The following is a 21,449-nucleotide window of genomic DNA, read 5'->3' on the forward strand; positions in this document are numbered from 1 at the left end:
AGACATATATTTTGAATGTGTACACTATGCTATCCATACATGTTATCCGGGGATACGGTACCCTTTCTAACCTTTGTGCAATCACGTGCAATCCATACTGGGCCTAACACCGTCTGAGCCTGCCTCCTGATGTATAGACATATATTTTGAATGTGTACGCTATCCATACATGTTATCTGGGGATACGGTACCCTTTCTAACCTTTGTGCAATCATGTGCAATCCATACTGGGCCTAACACCGTCTGAGCCTGCCTCCTGATGTATAGACATATATTTTGAATGTGTACGCTATCCATACATGTTATCTGGGGATACTGTACCCTTTCTAACCTTTGTGCAATCATGTGCAATCCATACTGGGCCTAACACCGTCTGAGCCTGCCTCCTGATGTATAGACATATATTTTGAATGTGTACGCTATCCATACATGTTATCTGGGGATACGGTACCCTTTCTCACCTTTGTGAAATCACATGTAATCCATACTGGGCGTGAGAACGGCTGGCGAGCTGTTAAGCAAGCTACAGCACCTGTGGTTTGCACACGTAAGTTTTTCATTTTTTCAGGAATGACGGTTAGGCCTAATTCCGGAACTGCGGTTGACCTGCACTTACTGGGAAATCATTGTTCGCGGGTAATAATTGTAATCAGTGATCCCCATCACTAACGTTGTTCAGCGGGTTATCTGCACCTGTAAGCGACAAACGCTGGCCTTTTCAGTGTAGCGCACATGCAGCCACGGACATGTAAGGGCATGACACACCAGTTATTGGCCAATCTCATGTGCCAGAGCCTCACGTGTCCCTCTAGTAAGCCGGACTCGGACCGCGGGGCATGACGGAGTCTCGTTCGTTAACGGAATTAAGCTTGCAATGTGTGCATCTGTTCTGTAGCTGGCATGTTTGAGGTTTCCCAGGTGGAGTCGAATTTAACCGTAGGCTCCACTCCTGGTGGTGCCCTTCTGGACATTCCTTTAAGGTTCAGCTTTGCAACCATACTGCCCACGTAAAACAAACACTTTGCCTTCATGAACGCTGTTTGGAGGGTCATGACTCGTGGGAATAACGCCGCCCAATCAGTTAACCTGCTAGAGAGATCGTTCGTTGCTCCCAAGCATGACATCACACTCCCTAGGAGGAAGGTAATGCCACTGTGGCGACCGTACTCTTGGGGGCGACACAAGTGCACTGATGCCCAGCCACTGCTCGATGAATCTGCTGGTACATTGACCCAGACCACTACATTCCCCTCGCACTCTACACGGCCTGAATCTGACCCTGATGAAACTCAGGTTACCTTTCCCATATACAGTTCCATCTTACACGGTGACAAAGAGGAAGCTGCAGATGAAAGTGCAGGTTCGGCCCACCCGCCATCAGACACACCACCGTACTATCAGGGGCCCTGTGCCAGTGCCGTCGCCAACGAGTGGGCCCCCCCCTGCTTGCTCAGGATCACAGCACTTGCAAAGTTGAAATACTGTGCAGTGAGATGGAAGATGGGGACGACGAGGAGTCCAGACAAGTACAGGGATTCCCTAGCGAGGAGACTTATTTGATTGTTTTCAATGTTGGGACAGCAATTTTTGGGGAGCACTATACTCTGGAGAATGATAGATGGGGCCCACCATACACTGGAACATTCCAAAGGTGGACATCAGACACTGGAGCAGCATTTACAGGGCCCATTATACACTAGAGCATTAGAAATGGGGCCCATTATGTTTGGAGCATTATTTGGGCCCATAAGACAGTGGAGCTTCATCCATGGGGACCAACATATACTGTAGCATTATGTGGAGCTCATCATATACTGTTTCAAACATTATATGGGACCAATGATTCTGTATGGAGAAATAGATGGGCCTCGTCATGAGATGTAAAAAGTGAAGTATTTTTCATTGTACTATACCGCTATTTCTCTGCTGTATTGGAGCATGATGAGTTGTGGTATGTGTTAAAGGGGCGCTCTTTCGCCCAGGGCACATGAAAACCTGGAGCCAGCCCTACCCCCCCACAACTTTAGCCAAATAACCCCCATTTTTCAGTGTGTAACTTGTATTATGAAGTTAATTAAGGTTGACAAGCTTAAGTAAGAAGAATTGATGCTTTTGGCATTCAAATGGGCACTGTAGGTGTGTTTCCTGTCCTCCTCTCACTGCCGACTTTTATTCCCCATTGACTTACATTGGGTTTCGTGTTTCGGGACGACCCCGACTTTTTCCTATAATCGGACGATCTTGCTCGACCCGACTTTTGGAAAAGTCGGGTTTCACGAAACGAAACGCGACCCTAAAAAAACCAAAAGTCGCTCAACTCTATTTAGGACAATTCTTTTTGTGTTTTTTCATTTAAGACAAATTAAATGAAGATAATAATAACAAAGAATTTGTGTTTGCAATCATTTTCAGGAAGAAACTGAGTATTATCTGACAGAATTGCAGGGGTGTCAATACTTTTGGCCACAACTGTATACCTTAGTTTACTGGGTGCAGCAGTTCTGATAGATTCACATTCTTTTCTGCTGCAGATCTAGCAGTTCTCTGAATGCTGAGTATAACCCTGCTCACACCACTGAATGTCAGCTTTTTGGGTACACTGTATATTGACAGAAAGTTGCTAATCAGTGGTGGGGTCATGGTTAGACCAGGGGGTATGAGGCACCTAGTCCTGTAGTGATAATCTCCTGCTGATAAGACACTGATTTTATTGAACCAACAAAACGCAGCTTAGTAAGTGACACATGGATGGAATCAGGATCTCTGCTCCTACATCATGCTGCTCTCAGATTACATAGCAAAACCCTGGTGACTGATTCACTTTAAAATAAACATTGCATATGACATGATAGTGACAGGATTTAATAGCTAAGTCCTCAGGAAACTAATTGTCTCTCTGCAAATTCAAAAACAAAATGTTATGAACACCTCCAATAACGGAATGTACTGCACAATGTAATAGTGTATGTTTGTGACAGATCTTCTAAGCCAGGGTTCCCCAACTCCAGTCCTCAAGGCCCACTAACAGATCATGTTTTCAGGATTTCTTTAGTATTGCTCAGGTGATAATTGCATCACCTGTGCAATACAGAGGAAATCCTGAAAACATGACCTGTTGGTGGGCCTTGAGGACTGGAGTTGGGGAACCCTGTTCTAAGCCATTTATTGGGTTTTACACACAGTATCTTCATTTTTTGATAATGATGGTGTAAGAAGGAGAACCGGGCCATGGGTACCTGTCCTGTGCCATGTCCGGAACTGTCGTGGCTGTCTCCCCTGTTGTCTGGGGGAAGGAGTAGGAGACCAGACAAACCTCTGCACTCGGAAGCAGGGGCGTGGCTAAGCGGCAGCAGCCACAGCTCGCGCAGAAGCAGTCAGTCTTGGCGGGAGCAGGCAGCGCGCAGCACAGAGAGAGGTGTGCTCCGTCCCTTGAGCAACGGGACTGCTCCTGCTCTTGTCCTGGTACTCCCACTGATATCAATGGGGACTACAGAGGGAGAAGAGCAGTATACCCGGTAACTGGCAGAGAACGAGGTGCTGTGCGTGTCGTGACCGTGAGTACAGCGCATGTGCCACAAAGGGAAAACCGGGTGCTGGATAGACGTGGGTGGCCCACCTTACCAGCATTTCCCTGTCCGCCCATGGTGGACCCTGAAAATGCTGAAGCCATGTTCCAGCCGCATATGCTCATGGACTAGTGGATCAGCGGAAGGTGCCGGAAACCGACCGCTGCGGCCAGAAGACTGACCGCCGTTGTCAACAGAATCTGCTTGGACCAACACCGAGCCAGCCATTCTCAGCGCTATTGCAGCGCACCCTAGGGCCGGGGTTACTCGGTATCGGGCTGATGAGTTCTTAAAGGAGATGTCACAGCAGCAGTGACCCGGTCTGTAGCCCTGGGCATGCAATGAAAATAAAGAGGATAATGATTTTAGTGAATAAAGATGGGGATGATTCGTGATGCCACCCATGGTGCTCGGCAAGGATGGTGATAGCCGATGCTGCAAAAGAGACCGCTGGTGCTATTGGTGATGCAGCAGAGTTGTTACAGCTCTCCACGGGTAAAGCTAAACCCCAGGGCAGTTATAGGTGTTAGAGAATGATGATGGTGGTTGTAGTCGTGGTGCAAGGCAGGTGGCACTGTAAATAAGTCAGAGGACACAGTGGAGTGCAGTCTTCGCACTTTTACTCACAGTTTTTCCAGTTACAATCCCCAACCGGCGTGCTGTGTCCTCCGGGTCGGTGGTCCAGCCAGCTCTCAGACAATTTGGAGTACACCGTGTCAGAACCCCCTTCAGATGTTCCTTCTCTGGCCATCTCACTGCGCTGGCTTCCTTTTCTCCTGCCCTGTCCCTTCACACACAGTGTCCCAAGCCAGCAGCCCCGGATCCTGTTGGGCGACGTGCTCTAGGTCCCCTTGATCCTATCCGGCTGCCTTTGTGTATGGATGTGGCTGCAGCACATGCAGATGCTGCCACCTCTAGTTAGCTAGCTGAGTCCTTAGTTTCTCCACTAGTCTGGGGCCGGTCCCCTACTGCAACCTGGTCCCTCCACCCAATTACGGTCGGCGTGGATACGGGCCCCACGGGTGGATTCCTCACTACCCATGCCCCTAGGACCATTTCTTCCTCTCTTCCACTGAACTTTATCTTTCTGTTTCTTCTGTCTTTACTTTCTCTCTACTCTCTTCTGGTCTAGGGATGAGCTCCTCACTACTCAAGTCCACAGCTCCAACTGACTCATTCCTCTTACTGTCACTTCCTTCAGCTTTCCCCCTGCTGCTTTCTCCACCCACACCCTCTACCTAGCTCCTCCCGGGCCCAGAGAGGTACTCCCGGGCACGCTATCAACCCCCAAGTAGAACCTGCAGTCTGAAGGACCCCTGACACGCTAAGTGCACCAAACAACTGCTGTCGTTTTGTTTATTGACTCTTCATATCCTTTATAATTGGACTGCTATTTTCCCATTTAACCCTTCATCTCCCTGCGAGCAGTTCATCCCCTGTTAAATTAAAGCTGTTAAACGGGCTAACCCTTGCTCTGCCTTCTGTCTGTCACTGCATCCCGCAACCAGCTTTCAATGGAAACACTCTATGAGCAATGTTGTTTGATTTCTCTAGTGTGTTCAATACCTTACAGTCACTTTTACCATGCAAAAAGATGACTGATATGAAGGTGAGGGAGGGGATAAAGAATTGGTTAACTGACTACCTATCAATTCAAAGCTCACAGACAGGGAAAAAAGGACTTAAAAATCCTGTACAATTTTTAGCAAAAACACATCATGAAAAATAGCCTCACCAAACCTTGTCCAATGACTAATGCACTAGCAGGACGCAGCAGGCTCCCAAAGATAAAGGCTGGAGCAGCACAGATGCCCTCCACTGAAGAGAACAGCCACCCTATCACTATACCAGTGAAGATGAAGGTGTTAACTGCCTAATGGAAAAAAAATCACACAGATGGAGTTTGCTTAGGACATAAGACACACAGGAAAGTGCAATGCACAGTGTCTGGATGAGCGCCTATTTAAAAATGCCTATAATGTAAAGTGGGCTGTTCAGCACTATATATGCATCACACAGAAAATACAGCCTTCAAAAAGGAGCCCAGTTGCATCCTGCAAAAAATGATAAAAAGTGCAATAAAAAGTTACAAAAAAAATGCATACTGTGTGATAAATACAATGAGGTATTGGTTACTATTTTGGCCAAAACAGATAAGCTCACAACCCAAACGTCAAGGGTCCCCATTTTATTGCGATTACCTAACTAAACATCAATTCAAAGCTCACAGATTGGGAAAAAAAGGACTTAAAATCCTGTACAATTTTTAGCAAAAACACATCATGAAAAATAGCCTCACCAAACCTTGTCCAATGACTAATGCACTAGCAGGACGCAGCAGGCTCCCAAAGATAAAGACTGGAGCAGCACAGGTGTCCTCCACTGATGAGGGCAGCCACCCTATCACTTTACCAGTGATGATGAAGGTGTTAGCTGCCTAATGGAAAAAAAAGCACACAGATGGTGCTTGCTTAGGACATAAGTCACACAGGAAAGTGCACTGCACAGTGTCTGGATGACAGCCTATTTAAAAACGCCTATAATAGAAAGTGGGCTGTTCAGCACTATATATGCATCACACAGAAAACACAGATGTCAAAAAGGAGCCCAGCTGCATCCTGCAAAAATTATAAAAAGTGCAATAAAAAAGATACAAAAAAAATACATATGATAAATGCATTCAATGAGGTATTGGTTACTATTTTGTCCAAAACAGATAAGCTTGCAACCCAAACGTCAAGGGTCCCCATTTTATTGCGAGTACCTAACTAAACATCAATTCAAAGCTCACAGACAGGGACAAAAGGACTTAAAAATCCTGCACAATTTTTAGCAAAAACACATTGTCTTGCCGCCGCTGTATACTCACCCGGCCTCCACTCCCACGTTGCAGCCCCCCGCCGTTTGGCAGCCAAGGCGGCCCCTTCTGACAGGTCTGCGGCCGACGGCATCTCTGCATGCAATGCGCCCTAGGCCACGGCCGTGCCTCCCTCCTGTCACTTGTGCTCCAGCGGTGCCCTGACACGGAAGCACCGTCGGACCAATGGCAGACCAGGCAGGGGTATATCAGGCCATCCTCCTTTGAGGGAGGTGCCTGATCGTTGTGTTTGCTAGCACACTGGGCCCTGCTTCCTTGTGTACTCTCTGCAGTCTCGCAGTCCTGTATTCCGTGAGTCCTGCTATCTATGCTGCAGTCCTGCAGTCCTACTCCAGTTGTGTCTTCTGTGTTCCTGCTCCGTCCTGTTGTCTATGCTCCAGTTCCGCAGTCCTACTCCAGTCCTGCCTCCCGTGTTCCTGCTCCGTCCTGCTGTCTATGCTCCAGTCCTGCAGTCCTACTCTTCTCCTGTCTCCAGTGATCCTGCTCTGTCCTGCAGTCTATGCTCCAGTCCTGTCTCCAGTGATCCTGCTCTGTCCTGCTGTCTATGCCCCAGTCCCACAGTCCTACTCTGGTCCTGTCTCCAGTGATCCTGCTCTGTCCTGCTGTCTATGCTCCAGTCCCGCAGTCCTACTCCAGTCCTTTCTCCAGTGATCCCGCTTTGTCCTGCTATCCCTGGTCTGGCCCTGCAATCCTACTCTTGTCCTACCTCCTACAGTCTTGTGCTCCTACTGAAGTCCGTTCTGAGCCACCCCTCTCGGTACCATCTATCGTGGTACCCGAACCCCTGGGCCTGCTCCTAACGATCCCTGTATAGGGGTCGGCTCCACCTGGAAGCTTGCCCGGGGCCCCTCGGTGCCACGATCCAGAGGTTCCACTCCTGGAGATTTTGCTCACCTGATCAACTTTGGTAACAGTACGATCAGGCCATGGATCCCGCCAGTACTTCTGCTGCTACCCAAAAGGAGTTGCTTTTTTACGGGAGAATCAGGGACGTATCATGTCTGTCATGAAGTCAATGGACACCCGTTTGTCGGCCCTGCAGGTGGCTGATCCTGGAAATGCCACTCAACTAGCCAGTCTTCAACAGGAGCTGGGTCAGCAACGGGACACTCAAGCCCATATTTTGAGTTATATGGTCTCCGTTGATAGCCGTTTGTCGGTCCTTCAGTCTGCCGCCGCGATCCCGCCTCCCGTGTCTACAGCTCTCCCGACGCCCCGCCTCGCCAAGCCGCCTCGGTTTAGTGACGATCCCAAGCTCTTCAGGGGGTTCTTTAAGCAGTGTAGCCTCCATTTTGAATGGTTGCCTCAGCAATATCCCTCTGACCAGACCAAAATGGCCTTCGTTATGTCCCACCTGGATGGAGAGGACCTGTCCTGGCTGAACCCTCTCTGGGAACGGGACGACCCCATTGTCTCAAGTCTTCCGGTCTTCTTGGATACTTTTTGCAGGGTTTTCGATGAGCCGGGTTGGTTAGCCTCTCTTACCGAGTCTCTTTTTAACCTTCATCAGAGTTCTCTCACGGTCGGGGAGTATGCGATCCGCTTTCGCACTCTCTCCTCTGAGCTTGGTTGGAATAACGCAGCATTGGTAGGGGCATTCTGGTGCAGTTTTTCGAGCAGAATAAAGGATGAACTCGCGGATCGGGATACCCCGACTACCCTGGAGGACCTTATCTCGCTGGCCACTCGCATTGACCTGCGCTTCCAGGAGCGCGCCTGGGAGTAAGCTAGAGATAGGAGGTCCACTAAACCTACTTCCCTTTCCAATCGGTCCGCTAGTCCCCGTCCTGCCGGGTCCTCTTCTCCCTCCTCGGTCGAACCCATTCAGGTGGATCGCCTCAAGTTGGCCAAGTTGCATCGGAGGGAGAGACGGGCACAAGGCCTATGCCTCTATTGTGGGGGTTCATCGCATTTTGTCCGTACCTGTCCTGAGAGACCGGGAAACACCTCCTCCTAGGTCAGGTAAGAAAGACCTCCCTATGTGCTAATGATTCCTTTCAACCTCTTACTATATCTGTTCTTGTGGTTTCAGGGCAGAGACGTGGGTCCGAGGTGGCCTACGTGGATTCGGGCTCGGCAGGTAACTTCATACGGCGTGAAGAGGTGGACAAGTGCCAAATTCCCGTGGTTACCCTATGTAATCCTCGCCTGATTGCCGCAGTGGATGGCAAACCGCTACAGGAGACCGTCACCTTGGTCACTGAGGAAATGGAGTTGCAAGTCGGAGCCTTACATCAGAGAAGATAGCCTTTTACGTTTTTCCCAAGCTCTCCCATGTGATTCTACTCGGTCTCCCTTGGTTAAGGACTCATCAGCCTGTCCTTGACTAGTCATCAGGGGAGTTACTACACTGGGGCCACCCGTGCCAAGCTCGCTGCCTGACTCCTGTCCATCTTGCGGCCGCCCCTCGGCCACCTCCTGACCTTGCAGGCCTTCCTTCAGCCTACAGTTCCTACGCTGATGTCTTTGATAAGAAGGAAGCGGAGGTTCTTCCTCCACACCGGCCTTTTGACTGCCCAGTTGAACTAATCCCTGGTTCGACCCCTCCAAGGGCTTTATTCGGAAGTCCTCTTCGCCCGCTGGAGCCGGGTTTTTCTTCGTCAAGAAAAAGGACGGGTCTCTACGGCCGTGCATTGACTATAGGTGCTTGAATGAGATCACCATCAAGAACAGGTATCCTCTTCCACTCATTCCAGAGCTGTTTGATCATCTCAGAGGGGCTTGGGTCTTCTCCAAGTTAGACCTTAGGGGAGCCTATAATCTGATCCGTATCCGCGCAGGTGACGAGTGGAAGACGGCTTTCAACACTTGAGACGGCCATTACGAGTACTTGGTCATGCCCTTTGGTCTCTGCAATGCTGCTGTGGTGTTTCAAGAGTTCGTCAATGAGATCTTCCGGGACTTCTTGTACTCCTGTGTGGTCGTGTACTTGGATGACATCCTCGTCTTCTCTCCGGATCTCTCATCCCACAGAAAGAGCGTTCACCTGGTCTTACAGCGTCTTCGTGAGAATCGCTTGTACGCTAAGATAGAGAACTGTCTCTTCTAACAAACCTCTCTGCCGTTTCTGAGATACATTATCTCCGACACTGGATTAAGGATGGATCCTGAGAAACTGACTGCCATTCTCAAATGGCCTCGCCCCGTTGGAGTAAGAGCGATACAACGGTTTCTCGGATTTGCCAATTATTACAGGCAATTCATTTCTCACTTTTCCGCAATAACCAAACCTATTTTCGCTCTCACCCGAAAGGAGACAGCTCCCAATTCTTGGACAACGGAGGCGGAGGAGGCCTTTCAGACCCTAAAATGGGCTTTCTCCACAGCCCCGGTGTTGCATCGTCCAGAAAGCAACCAACCCTTTGTACTCGAGGTGGACGCTTCTTCAACAGGTGCCCGGGGCGGTACTGTCCCAGAGATCAGCCTCCGGTCGTCTGCATCCCTGTGGCTTCTTTTCGAAGACCTTCTCTCCATCCGAGTGCAACTACTCAATTGGCGACCGTGAACTGTTGGCCATAAAATTGTCCCTGGAAGAATGGTGTCATCTCCGGGAAGGAGCTGTCCATCCCTTTGTAATCTTCTCTGACCACAAGAACTTGGCCTATCTCCAGTCTGCCCAGAGACTCAATCCTTGTCAGGCCAGATGGTCCTTATTTTTCGCCCGATTTGACTTCGAGCTCCACTTTCGCCCCGGCAACAAGAACACCAAAGCCGACGCCCTATCCAGGGTCTTCCAGCCAATCGAAACAGTGGAGGAACCTTCACACATTATTGAGCCCACTAAAATCATCACGGTGGCTCCAGTGAACTGGCTTTCTCCACCTCCCGGCAAGAGCCTTGTGCCTGAAAATCTCTAGCGAAAGGTCCTTCTATGGGGACACTCTTCCAGATAGGCCGGCCATGCTGGAACCAAGAAGACACTTGCCTTTATCACGCGTCACTACTGGTGGCCTACGCTTCGCCAAGATGTGCTTGATTTCGTGGCCTCTTGTCCCTCCTGTGCTAAAAACAATGTGTCGCGATAACTTCCATCCGGCTTATTACTCCCGTTGCCTGTCCCTGCGGTTCCTTGAGAACACATTGCCATAGATTTAATCACCGACCTACCCCGTTCTTCTGGCTGTACAGTCATCCTGGTAGTGGTGGACCGTTTCTCCAAGATGGCCCACTTCATCCCTCTGTCCGGTCTCCCCTCAGCTCCTGAGTGGGCCAAAGTCTTCATCCATCAGATCTTCAGACTCCATGGACTACCACAACATATTGTGTCTGACCGGGGGGTTCAGTTCACCTTCAAGTTCTGGCGGGCACTTTGTAAGCTCATGAACGTTTCCCTCGACTTCTCCTCTGCCTACCATCCACAGTCCAACAGGCAGGTGAGCACACCAACCAGACGTTGACTGGGTACCTACGCCATTTCTCCAGCGTCCACGAGAATGACTGGTTTGACCTACTTCCCTGGGCAGAGTTCGCCTATAACAGCCATACTGGCGAGTCGTCCTCGGCCAAGTATCCGTCTTTCATTGTGTTTGACTGAGATCCTGGTGTTCCCCTTCCGGTAACCCTTGCCTCCGAGGTACTCGCGGCCAATGCCTTGTCCTCAGAATTTTCCAAGATCTTGGCCGAGACCAACAAGTCACTCAAGAGGGCCGCTGACCAGATGAAAAATTATGCCGACAAGAAGAGATTGGATCCCCCACCGTATCGTACCGGGGACAAAGTCTGGGTCTCATCCAAATTTATCCGGTTGAAACTGCCCTCTTACAGGTTGGGTCCGTTTGAAATTCTTGGACATATCCATGAAGTCGCCTACAAATTGAGGTTGCCTGCTTCGCTCCGGGTCCCGAACACCTTCCACGTCTCTCTCCTGAAACCTGTGGTACTGAACCATTTCCACCCCTTATCCGATCCTGTTTCTCATCCGGTTGGTACCGATAATACCTTTGAGGTGGAGGATATCATCGCCATGAAAAAGGTTAGAGGTAGGACCTTTTTTCTTATTGACTGGAAGGGCTTTGGTCCTGAGGAAAGGTCCTGGGAACCCCGGGAGAATATCAATGCTCCCCGCATTCTCAAGAGATTTTTTGGTAATCTCAGGGAAGGGTGGCTTAAGGGAGGGGGTACTGTCATGCCGCCGCTGTATACTCACCCGGCCTCCGCACCCGCCGTGGCCCCTTCTAACAGGGGTATATCAGGCCGTCCTCCTTTGAGAGAGGCGCCTGATCATTGTGTTTGCTAGCACACTGGGCTCTGCTTCCTCGTGTACTCGCTGCAGTCTCGCAGTCCTGTTTTCGGTGGGTCCTGCTATCTGTGCTCCAGTCCTGCAGTCCTAATTCAGTCCTGCCTCCGGTGTTCCTGCTCCGTCCTGCTGTCTATGCTCCAGTCCCGCAGTCCTACTCCGCTCCTGTCTCCATTGATCCTGCTCTGTCTCTGCTGTCTATGCTCCAGTCCCGAAGTCCTACTCCGGTCCTGTCTCCAGTGATCCTGCTCTGTCCTGCTGTCTCTGCCCAAGTCCCGCAGTCCTACTCTGGTCCTGTCTCCAGTGATCCTGCTCTGTCCTGCTGTCTATACCCCAGTCCCGCAGTCCTACTCCGATCCTGTCTCCAGTGATCCCGCTTCACCCTGCTATCCCTGGTCCGGCCCTGCAATCCTACTCTGGTCCTACCTCCTACAGTCTCGTGCTCCTACTCCAGTCCGTTCTGAGCCGCCCCTCTCGGTACCGGCTATCGTGGTACCCGAACCCCTGGGCCTGCTCCTAAGGATCCCTCGGTGCCACAATCCAGAGGGTCCACTCCTGGAGATTTTCCTCACCTGACCAGCCGTGGTAACACACATCGTGAAAAATAGCCTCACCATCTCCCTGCGAGTTCATCCCCTGTTAAATTAAAGCTGTTAAACTGGTTAACCCTTGCTCTACCTTCTGTCTGTCACTGCATCCCACAACCTGCTTTCAATGGAAACACTCTATGAGCAATGTTGTTTGATTTCTCTAGTGTGTTCAATACCTTACAGTCACTTTTACTATGCAAAAAGATGACTGATATGAAGGTGGGGGAGGAGATAAGGAATTGGATAACTGACTACCTATCAGACAGGCCACAGTCTGTACAGATGGGAGCGGTTGTGTCTGGTAGACTAGTAAGCAGCATAGGTGCCCCCCAGGGAACGGTGCTTTCACCTTTTCTATTCACAATGTACACAGCAGATTTTCAGTTATAAGGCCATGTTCACACTGTCAGTTATCTGGTCAGTATTTTACCGCAATATTTGTAAGCCAAAACCAGGAGTGGGTGATAAATACAGAAGTGGTGACGTGTTTGTATTATACAGGTTGGTCCAAAAGTAGGTGAACAGAAAATAACATTTATTTTGATTTATATATAAAATTATATTTACTAGCACAAGCATAACATTGACAATTACATTTTATTCTGAATAATAATACAAAAGCCCTGAAATTTTACCAATGCAGGTGCTCAAACTGTTTTCCATCACAATTTGCACAGCTTTGAAGTCTGCCGCTTACGCTTCCACAAACATTTTTGCACAAGTCTCTTTGGGTATTAATTTCTTGAAATGCAGCTCTTATGTAATTTTTCAAATCACTGACACTTTTTGGTTTTCAACTATAAACTTTGTCCTTGAGTACTCCCCAAAAGAAAAAATCCATTGGGGTCAAGTCTGGTGAACGTGCCGGCCAATCAAGTGCGCCTCTTCGGCCAATCCATTTATTAGGAAATGTTTCATCAAGATACTCGCCGACTACTCTTGAATAATGTGGACTACTCTTGAATAATGTGGAGGGGCCCCATCTAGTTGGAAATTAATGTCATTTGAATTAGGCTGTTGCTTAACTGGGGAACAACTTGATTCATTAAAATTTCGAGATACTTATCTCCTGTGACTGTTCCATAAAAAAAAGGTCCAAAAACACCAAAACTTAAAATACCACCCCAAACATTGACACCAGGCTCATTTAGTTTGCAAACCACGGGTAGGGGCACCACCATCAATGAATAATATAGTGGGATCCAACCCAGCCCATTCAAAGAGAATGTATATACAAGACCAAAGAAACAGGGATGGGCTATATGCGGGGGATCCCCCGCATATAGCCCATCCCTGTTTCTTTGGTCTTGTATATACAGGCTCATTTAGTTGTTGCTCTAATGTTAAATGCATGTTCTCATTATACCAGTAAATACAATTACGTCTGTTAATATGGCCAGATAATTTGAAAGAAGCTTCATCACTCCACATAATGTTATCTAAAATTACTGGATTTTCCTCAATTTCCTTACACATATTCTCACTAACTTGCAGCCGCCTGTCTGGATCATCCTCCAATAAACCATGAACTAGACGTGGACGATAAGCTTTCCACCCAATAGATTTCAGGATTAGCATGATGGAAGCTCGTGAAATTCCCAATTCTAAAGAGACTCCTCTGGTGGACTTTTTTGGACTCTGAATAAATGTTTCAGCAACAAGTTGTTTGTTATTTTCTGTACAGGCTGTTTTGGGTCGACCAGTTTTTGGAGCATTAAGGATTGAGCCAGTGGCATCGAATTTGTCACGAATGCCGTAAATGGTTTGTCTCTTTGGGGCTTGAGCACCAAATGTTTCAACCCAATTTGCTCTAACTGTTTCAGCATGTTGAGATTTCCAATACTCTTTTAAAATCCATTTTTTTTAATCTGTATTTAAATTATTTGCCATTTTGGGGGAGATTTATCTGTGAAAACTGGATCTGTGAAACTGACTCCGTTGCCCTTAGCAACCAATCAGATTCCAACTTTTATTTTCCAAAGAGTCTGTGAAGAATGAAAAGTGGAATCTGATTGGTTTCTAAGGGTAACTGAGTCAGCTTCACTTTACACCATGTTTGATAAATCTCCCCCTTCATTACCCTATTACACATACTGTCCACCTACTTTTGGACCACCCTGTACTTTTCCTCTATTACACATACTGTCCTCCTACTTTTGGCCCACCCTGTACTTTTCCTCTGAATATTCCTCTCCTGGTTTTTGTTTACAATCAGAGGAAAAGTATAATAGAAACCCGCACCACTTCTTTATTTATCACCCACTCCTGGTTTTGGCTTACAAATACTGCAGTAAAATACTGACCAAATACTGAACATGTGAACATGGGCTAAATCTGATCTGATTTTTGTCATCTTCCAAAAGTGTCAGATGACTCCGTGGTAGTCGGATTTATTAAGTGCGTCCGAGGTGATGAGGAAAATACAGGTGCTTCTCACAAAATTAGAATATCATCAAAAAGTTAATTTATTTCCTTTTTGAGTACAAAAAATGAATCTCATATATTATATAGAGTCATTACAAAGTGATCTATTCCAAGTGTTTATTTCTGCTAATGTTGATGATTGTGGCTTACAGCCAATGAAAACCCAAAAGTCATTATCTCATTACATTAGAATACTTTATAACATCAGCTTGAAAAATGATTTTAACCTCTTTACCCTCAAGGGTGGTTTGCATGTTAATGACCGTACCAATTTATGAGGTAATAACTCTGGTGTAAGGTTCGAAACGCATCAGGCGTGGGGGTCTGTTTTCCCCTGTATGGTTTTATCATGAAATTATGTGAATAAAACTTATCGTGGATTTTATCAAGTCTCCAGTGCCGGATCTTCCTTCTCTCTTCATGTTAATAACTCTGGAACGCTTCCATGGATCCCGGTGATTCTGACATTAACTCCAACACACCCCTAACACTAATCCTAACCCTAATCCAAACCCTAACCCTAACTCTAGCCCCAACCCTAAGTTTAGCCCCAACCCTAACCCTCATGGGAAAATTGAAATAAATACTTTTTTTTATTTTATTATTTTCCCTAACTAAGGGGTTGATAAAGGGGGCTTTGATTTACTATTTATAGTGGGTTTTTATGTTTGGCAGCTGTTTTATTATATACAAATTTATGGGATCAAACAAGAATATATGGTAGAAGCTATATAAACACTTGACGTTTCGGCTCTACCAGAGCCTTAATCACTTTATCGCTGCAAATACAAAAGGGGCATATATCAGACAAGAAAAACAAAAACAATCAGAAGAAAACAAAACTAAACAATTCCAATAAACAAAATGATAAGAAACACAATTAACTATATATATATATGTACATATAATGACAGTTTCATATAAGTATGTACAGTGCTCTGGTATCACTCTGAGCCATTCATAAAAGAAAGAGAGATTAAATGCTTAATACAAAGCCAGATCATGGATAAGGTGCAGAGAAAAGAGGGGGAGGGAAGATCTCCCTGTAGATGACTACCTTGGCAATACACATTTAGGCTGGGTTCACACGTGGCTTTTTTTCGCGTTTCCGCTGCATTCCTATGGGATTCCGCAATGCTGTGCTAATGCTGTGGTTTTTACCGCGGCGGAATTGCTTCGCAGTAAAAAACGCAGCATGCTCATTAATTTCGCGGAATCGCGGTGATCCCGCACCCATAGGAATGCATTGTTCTGCTTACTTTCCGCATGTGGCTGTGCACACCATGCGAAAATAGGCAGAACATTTGCGTATGGTACCCACGGTCCGGAGGAGAGGAGACTGTCTTCCGGACTTTGGGTACCATATCCCTGTAAAAAATAGAATTTAAAATAAAAAATATTGTTATTCTCACCTTCCAACATCCCGCGCAGCCTTCCCGCCTCTCTCCACGCTCCCGGTCCCAGTAAGCCTTTGCGAGCGATGACGTCCGTTCTCACGGGATCACGAAGTCTCGCGGTCATTCGCGCGACGTTATCGCGAATGACTGCGAGACGTCGCGATCCCGCGAGAACGGACGTCATCGCAGTAATTGTTGCAAAGGATTACTGGGACCGGGAGCGTGGAGAGAGGCGGGAAGGCTGCGCGGGACATCGGAAGGTGAGAATAACAATATTTTTTTTTTAATTATTATTACTATTATTTACATTCTATCTTTTACTATTGATGCCGCATAGGCGGCCTCAATAGTAAAAAGTTGGTCACACTCGTCAAACACTATGTTTGACGAGTGTGACCAACCTGTCAATCAGTTCTCCAAGCGATGCTACAGATCGCTTGGAAAACGCTAGCAATTCTGCAAGCTAATTACGCTTGCAAAATGCTAGTTTTTCCGCGGGAAAATCGCGGGAATTTAAAATGCGATTTTCCCGTGGAATGGAATTCCGGAATTCTCACGGTAATTTCCGCGAGAGTTCCGCTACGTGTGAACCCAGCCTTACTCTGGGCAGCGTGGTATCAGTAGTACATCACCTCTAATTTTATTAATCATCCCTACATACTTCCAACATCATTAAGTGGTCACTGGTCACCTGTAATTATCATGAGAGCAGTGTTGCAGTACTAGCTACTCTATATTTTTTGTTTCCATTTACTCAAAATATTTGCACATATATGCTAATTGTATTGATGGTCTTTGCAGCCGCTTCTGGGCACTACAAGGAGATCTACGGTCCCCCTCTTTTCTCTGCACCTTATCCATGATCTGGCTTTGGATTAAGATAATCTCTCTTTCTTTTATGAATGGCTCAGAGTGATACCAGAACACTGTACATACTTATATGAAACTGTCATTATATGTACATATGTATATATTTAATTGTGTTTCTTAGAATTTTGTTTATTGGGATTGTTTTGTTTTGTTTTCTTCTGATTGTTTTTGTTTTCCTTGTCTGATATATGCTCCTTTTATATTTGCAGCGATAAAGTGATTAAGGCTCTGGTAGAGCCAAAACGTCAAGTGTTTATATCACTTCTACCATATATTCTTGTTTGCGCCCATAAATTTGTATATAATAAAATTTATACTAATCAGCATTAAATCCATGTGAGTGTGCGGTGAATTTAAACTATATTGCTATTGGGACCAATTGGTCCATTGCACCGGCTCCTCGCAATCCAGACAGAGTGCACGCTAACTTTACTTCTGTCACACACTAAAGACATTTTTTATTGCAAAAAATAGTTTTTGCATCACCACATTTTGAGAGCTATAATTTTTCCATATTATGTCCCACAGAGTCAGTGAGGTCTTGTTTTTTGCGGAACGAGTTGACGTTTTTATTGGTACCATTTTCAGGAACATGACAGTTTTTGATCGTTTTGTATTCTGATTTTTGGGAGACAGAATGAGCAAAAACCAGCAATTCATGAATTTCTTTTTGGGGGGGGGGGGCGTTTACACCGTTCCGCGTGTGGTAAAATTGATAAGGCAGTTTTATTCTTCGGGTCAGTACAATTTTAGTGATACCTGATTTATATCATTTTTTATGTTTTGGCGCTTTTATATAATAAAAACTATATTTTATAGAAAAATAATTGTTTTTGTATCGCTTAATTCTGACAGCTATAACTTTTTTATTTTTCTGTTGATGGAGTTGTATGGTGGCACGCTTTTTGCGGGACAAGATGACGTTTTCAGTGGTGCGATGTTTGTATCAGTCTTTTTGATTGCGTGTTATTCCACTTTTTGTTCGGCGGTATGATGATAAAGCATTGTTTTTTGCCTTGTTTTTCTTATATGGGGTTCACTAAAGGGGTTAACTAGTGGGACTATTTTATAGGTCAAGTCGTTATGGATACCAAATATGTGGTTTTATTGTTTAGATTTTTTTCATTCAAATATTTAGTGATCAAATAAATATTGATTTTTTTTATATTATGTTTTATATTTTTATAATTATTTAAAAAAAATTTTTTATTTCATTCTAAGTTTTACACTTTGTCTCACTATAGGACACTCATTTTGAGCAGGCTGATCGCTCCAATAGCATACAGATCTGCATGCTATAGAAGCTGTCAGCGCTGCAGCTTCTATTACACTGACCTGAGAGACTTCCTGGTCATCATTGCGCATGACAGGAAGTCTCTCGTGTCGACCTGGATGTCGACATGATGACATCGGATCTCCATGGCAGCGATTGGGACCCCGCGTCATGCCACGAGGTCACTGATCCAAAGGCAGAGGGGTTGTCAGCCCCTCTGCCGGCTCCGGAATGCTGCGATCATGGCAATTAGTGCCGGGTGTCAGCTGTCAGAATCAGCTGACGCTCGGGCCGCAATCAGCCGTGCTCCCCCTGTGAGGGTGGCTGATCGCACATGACGTACTATCCAGTCCATGGGCATACGGGCCCAGGGCACATGGACGGGATACTACGTCTAATGTCAGAAAGGGGTTAAAATCTGAAATGTTGGCCTACTGAAATGTATGTTCAGTTAATGCACTCAATACTTGTTCGGGGCTCATTTTGCACCAATTACTGGATCAAAGCGGCATGGCATGGAGGCGATCAGCCTGTGGCACTGCAGAGGGGTTATGGAAGCCCAGGTTGCTTTGATAGCAGCCTTCAGCTCATCTGCATTGTTGGGTCCGGTGTCTCTCATCTTCCTCTTGACAATACCCAATAGATTCTCTATGGGGTGAAGGTCAGGCGAGTTTGCTGGCCAATCAAGCACAGTGATACTGTTGTTTGTAAACCAGGTATTGGTATTTTTGGCAGTGTGGACAGGTGCAAAGTTCTGCTGGAGAATGAAATGTCCATCTCCAAAAAGCTTGTCAGCAGAGGGAAGCATGAAGTGCTCTAAAATTTCCTGGTAGACGGCTGCGCTGAATTTGGTCTTGATAAAACACAGTGGGCCTACACCAGCAGATGACATGGCTCCCCAAACCATCACTGATTGTGGAAACTTCACACTAGACCTCAAGCAGCTTGGATTGTGTGTCTCTCCACTCTTCCTCCAGACTGTGGGACCTTGATTTCCAAATAAAATGCAAAATGTACTTTCATCTGAAAACCACTGAGCAACAGTCCAGTTCTTTTTCTCTTTGGTCCAGGTAAGACACTTTTAGCGTTGCCTATTGGTCATGAGTGGCTTGATACAAGAAATACGACACTTGTAGCCCATGTCCTGGATATGTCTGTGTGTGGTGGCTCTTGAAGCAATAGCTCCAGCAGCAGTCCACTCCTTGTGAATCTCCCCCAAATTTTGGATGTGCTTTTTCTTAATAATCCTTTCAAGGCTGCGGTTATCCCGGTTGCTTGTGCACCTTTTTCTACCACGCTTTTTCCTTCCACTCAACTTTCCATTAATATGCTTGGATGCAGCATTCTGTGAACAGCCAGCTTTTTTATCAAATAACTTTTGTGGCTTACTCTCCTTGTGGAGTGTGTCAATGACAGCTTTCTAGACATCTGTCAAGTCAGCAGTCTTCCCCATGATTGTGGAGCCTACTGAAACAGACTAAGGGACCTTTTTAAATGCATAGGAAGCCTTTGCAGATGTTTTCTGTTAATTATTCTAATTTACTGAGATAATGACTTTTGAAATAGATCACTCTGTAATGACTATATAATATATGGGTTTCACTTTTTGTATTGAAGAACTAAAATAAATTAACTTTCTAATGATATTCTAATTTTGTGAGAAGCACCTGTAGAAGGTTGGTGTCAGATTTTGTGGATTGGTGCCATCCTTACTTTTTACAACTAAACATAAAGAAATCTAAGGAGCTGGTGGTGAACTACAGGAGGAGAAAGATGGAAGGTTTTCCTGTCACTATTGCTGGTCAAGAAGTGGAGCAGGTCGAGAGTTACAAATATTCGGGGATCCACTTGGACAGTAACCTTGACTGGAAGTGCCATACAGAGTTGGGTTTACAAGAAAGGGATGAACAAACTGACCTTCATACAGAAACTAAGGTCATTTAATGTGTGCAGCAAAATGTTAGAAATGTTCTACCAGTCCATAGTGGCAAGTGCTATCTTAATCACAATCATATGCTGGGGAAGTAGTGTGTGGGTCTGATGCTAATAAGCCAAGTACGCTTATCAAGAAGGCAAGCTCTGATGTTGGATGCCATCTTGATCCTTCTGAGGAAGTAGTGGAGAAAAGAACACTGAAGAAATGTTTGGTAATAATGAACAATAACACACACTCATTATATGAGCTGCTCATGAGGCAGAGGAGGCCCTTCAGTAACTGTCTAGTCCTACTAATGTGTAAGAAGGAAAGATACAGGAAATCATTTGTGCTGACTGCTAAGGGAATGTATAACAATCCTCAAAATCCTCAGTGATTACAGTAATAGTTTTATTGGGTATCAAGTGTGTATAATCTGTGGGTAATTGGATATGACCATGTATAACCAGTCAGGAATTATAGTAATGTATGATATTCTGTCAATTCTACTGTTTTTATTATGTAATTTCATGCTCTTGTTGATGTTGTGCTGCTGTGATAATACACTTTCCCTCCTGATCATATCTGTTATAGAGAACTCTGGGTAACAATCAGTCCGGGCAGAACTAGTTCTCCCACAGGGGCTGTTACTCAGTGTTTTCAGGCCGTGCCTCTTCTATAATACCACACTGGTTGGTGGATAATAGCTCCTATAGGAACTGTACAGGCAGCCATATAGGACATCATCCAGCAACGTGGACATGTAAATGTCTCCAGATGTCGGCTGATTCTGATATCATTTCATAAGCATTTCCTTGGTCATCTGCAGGGTAAGAAGGTGGCATTTTACAAGCGTGCCCAGATTCTAGTGGGAGACACCTGGGCCGTACTGGAAGGAAAACATGAGGGCTCCTTCTATGACATCCATGAACTAACCATGTTTGCTGACTATCGGGTTCCTCAAAGTCTGCTTCACTTTGGAGTCATTAGATACTCAGAAGCGCTTGTGAAAAAGCTAAAGAAAGGTCAGTACACCTTAAGGAGAGTTATTACTGATTTATCAATCACCAGAGCTGGATGCCTTATGTAATCATGTGCCCTCTTGGGAATGTAACCTTTGCAGCCATTCTTTGGTCATTATCTACTGACAGAACTGATAACTATTAACTAGATTGAGGCCCAATGCTATCTCATTGGGAGGGCGGTAATGTCACGATGGGGCAGGCTTTGCAGCGTTGAGAATCTCTCCCCCCCATGTGCTCACCCACCCATCCACTCTCTCTCCCCATGTGCTGACTTC

The 21,449-nt window shown here is 46.1% G+C and overlaps 1 protein-coding gene across 2 annotated transcripts in view; it reads left to right on the forward strand.

Annotated features, from left to right (window-relative positions):
• Positions 1-21,449, forward strand: part of LOC141054231 (queuosine 5'-phosphate N-glycosylase/hydrolase-like) — a 68,072-nt gene that overhangs the window by 32,646 nt on the left and 13,977 nt on the right. For both annotated transcript variants that reach the window (XM_073551468.1, XM_073551469.1), the window contains one exon: positions 20,979-21,174. In XM_073551468.1, the coding sequence (XP_073407569.1) occupies positions 20,979-21,174 (196 nt within the window). The remainder of the gene's footprint in view (positions 1-20,978; positions 21,175-21,449) is intronic.

Source organism: Dendrobates tinctorius, unplaced genomic scaffold (genome assembly GCF_039654945.1).
Source record: "Dendrobates tinctorius isolate UK_male_01 unplaced genomic scaffold, ASM3965494v1 ptg000177l, whole genome shotgun sequence".
NCBI lineage: Eukaryota > Metazoa > Chordata > Amphibia > Anura > Dendrobatidae > Dendrobates > Dendrobates tinctorius.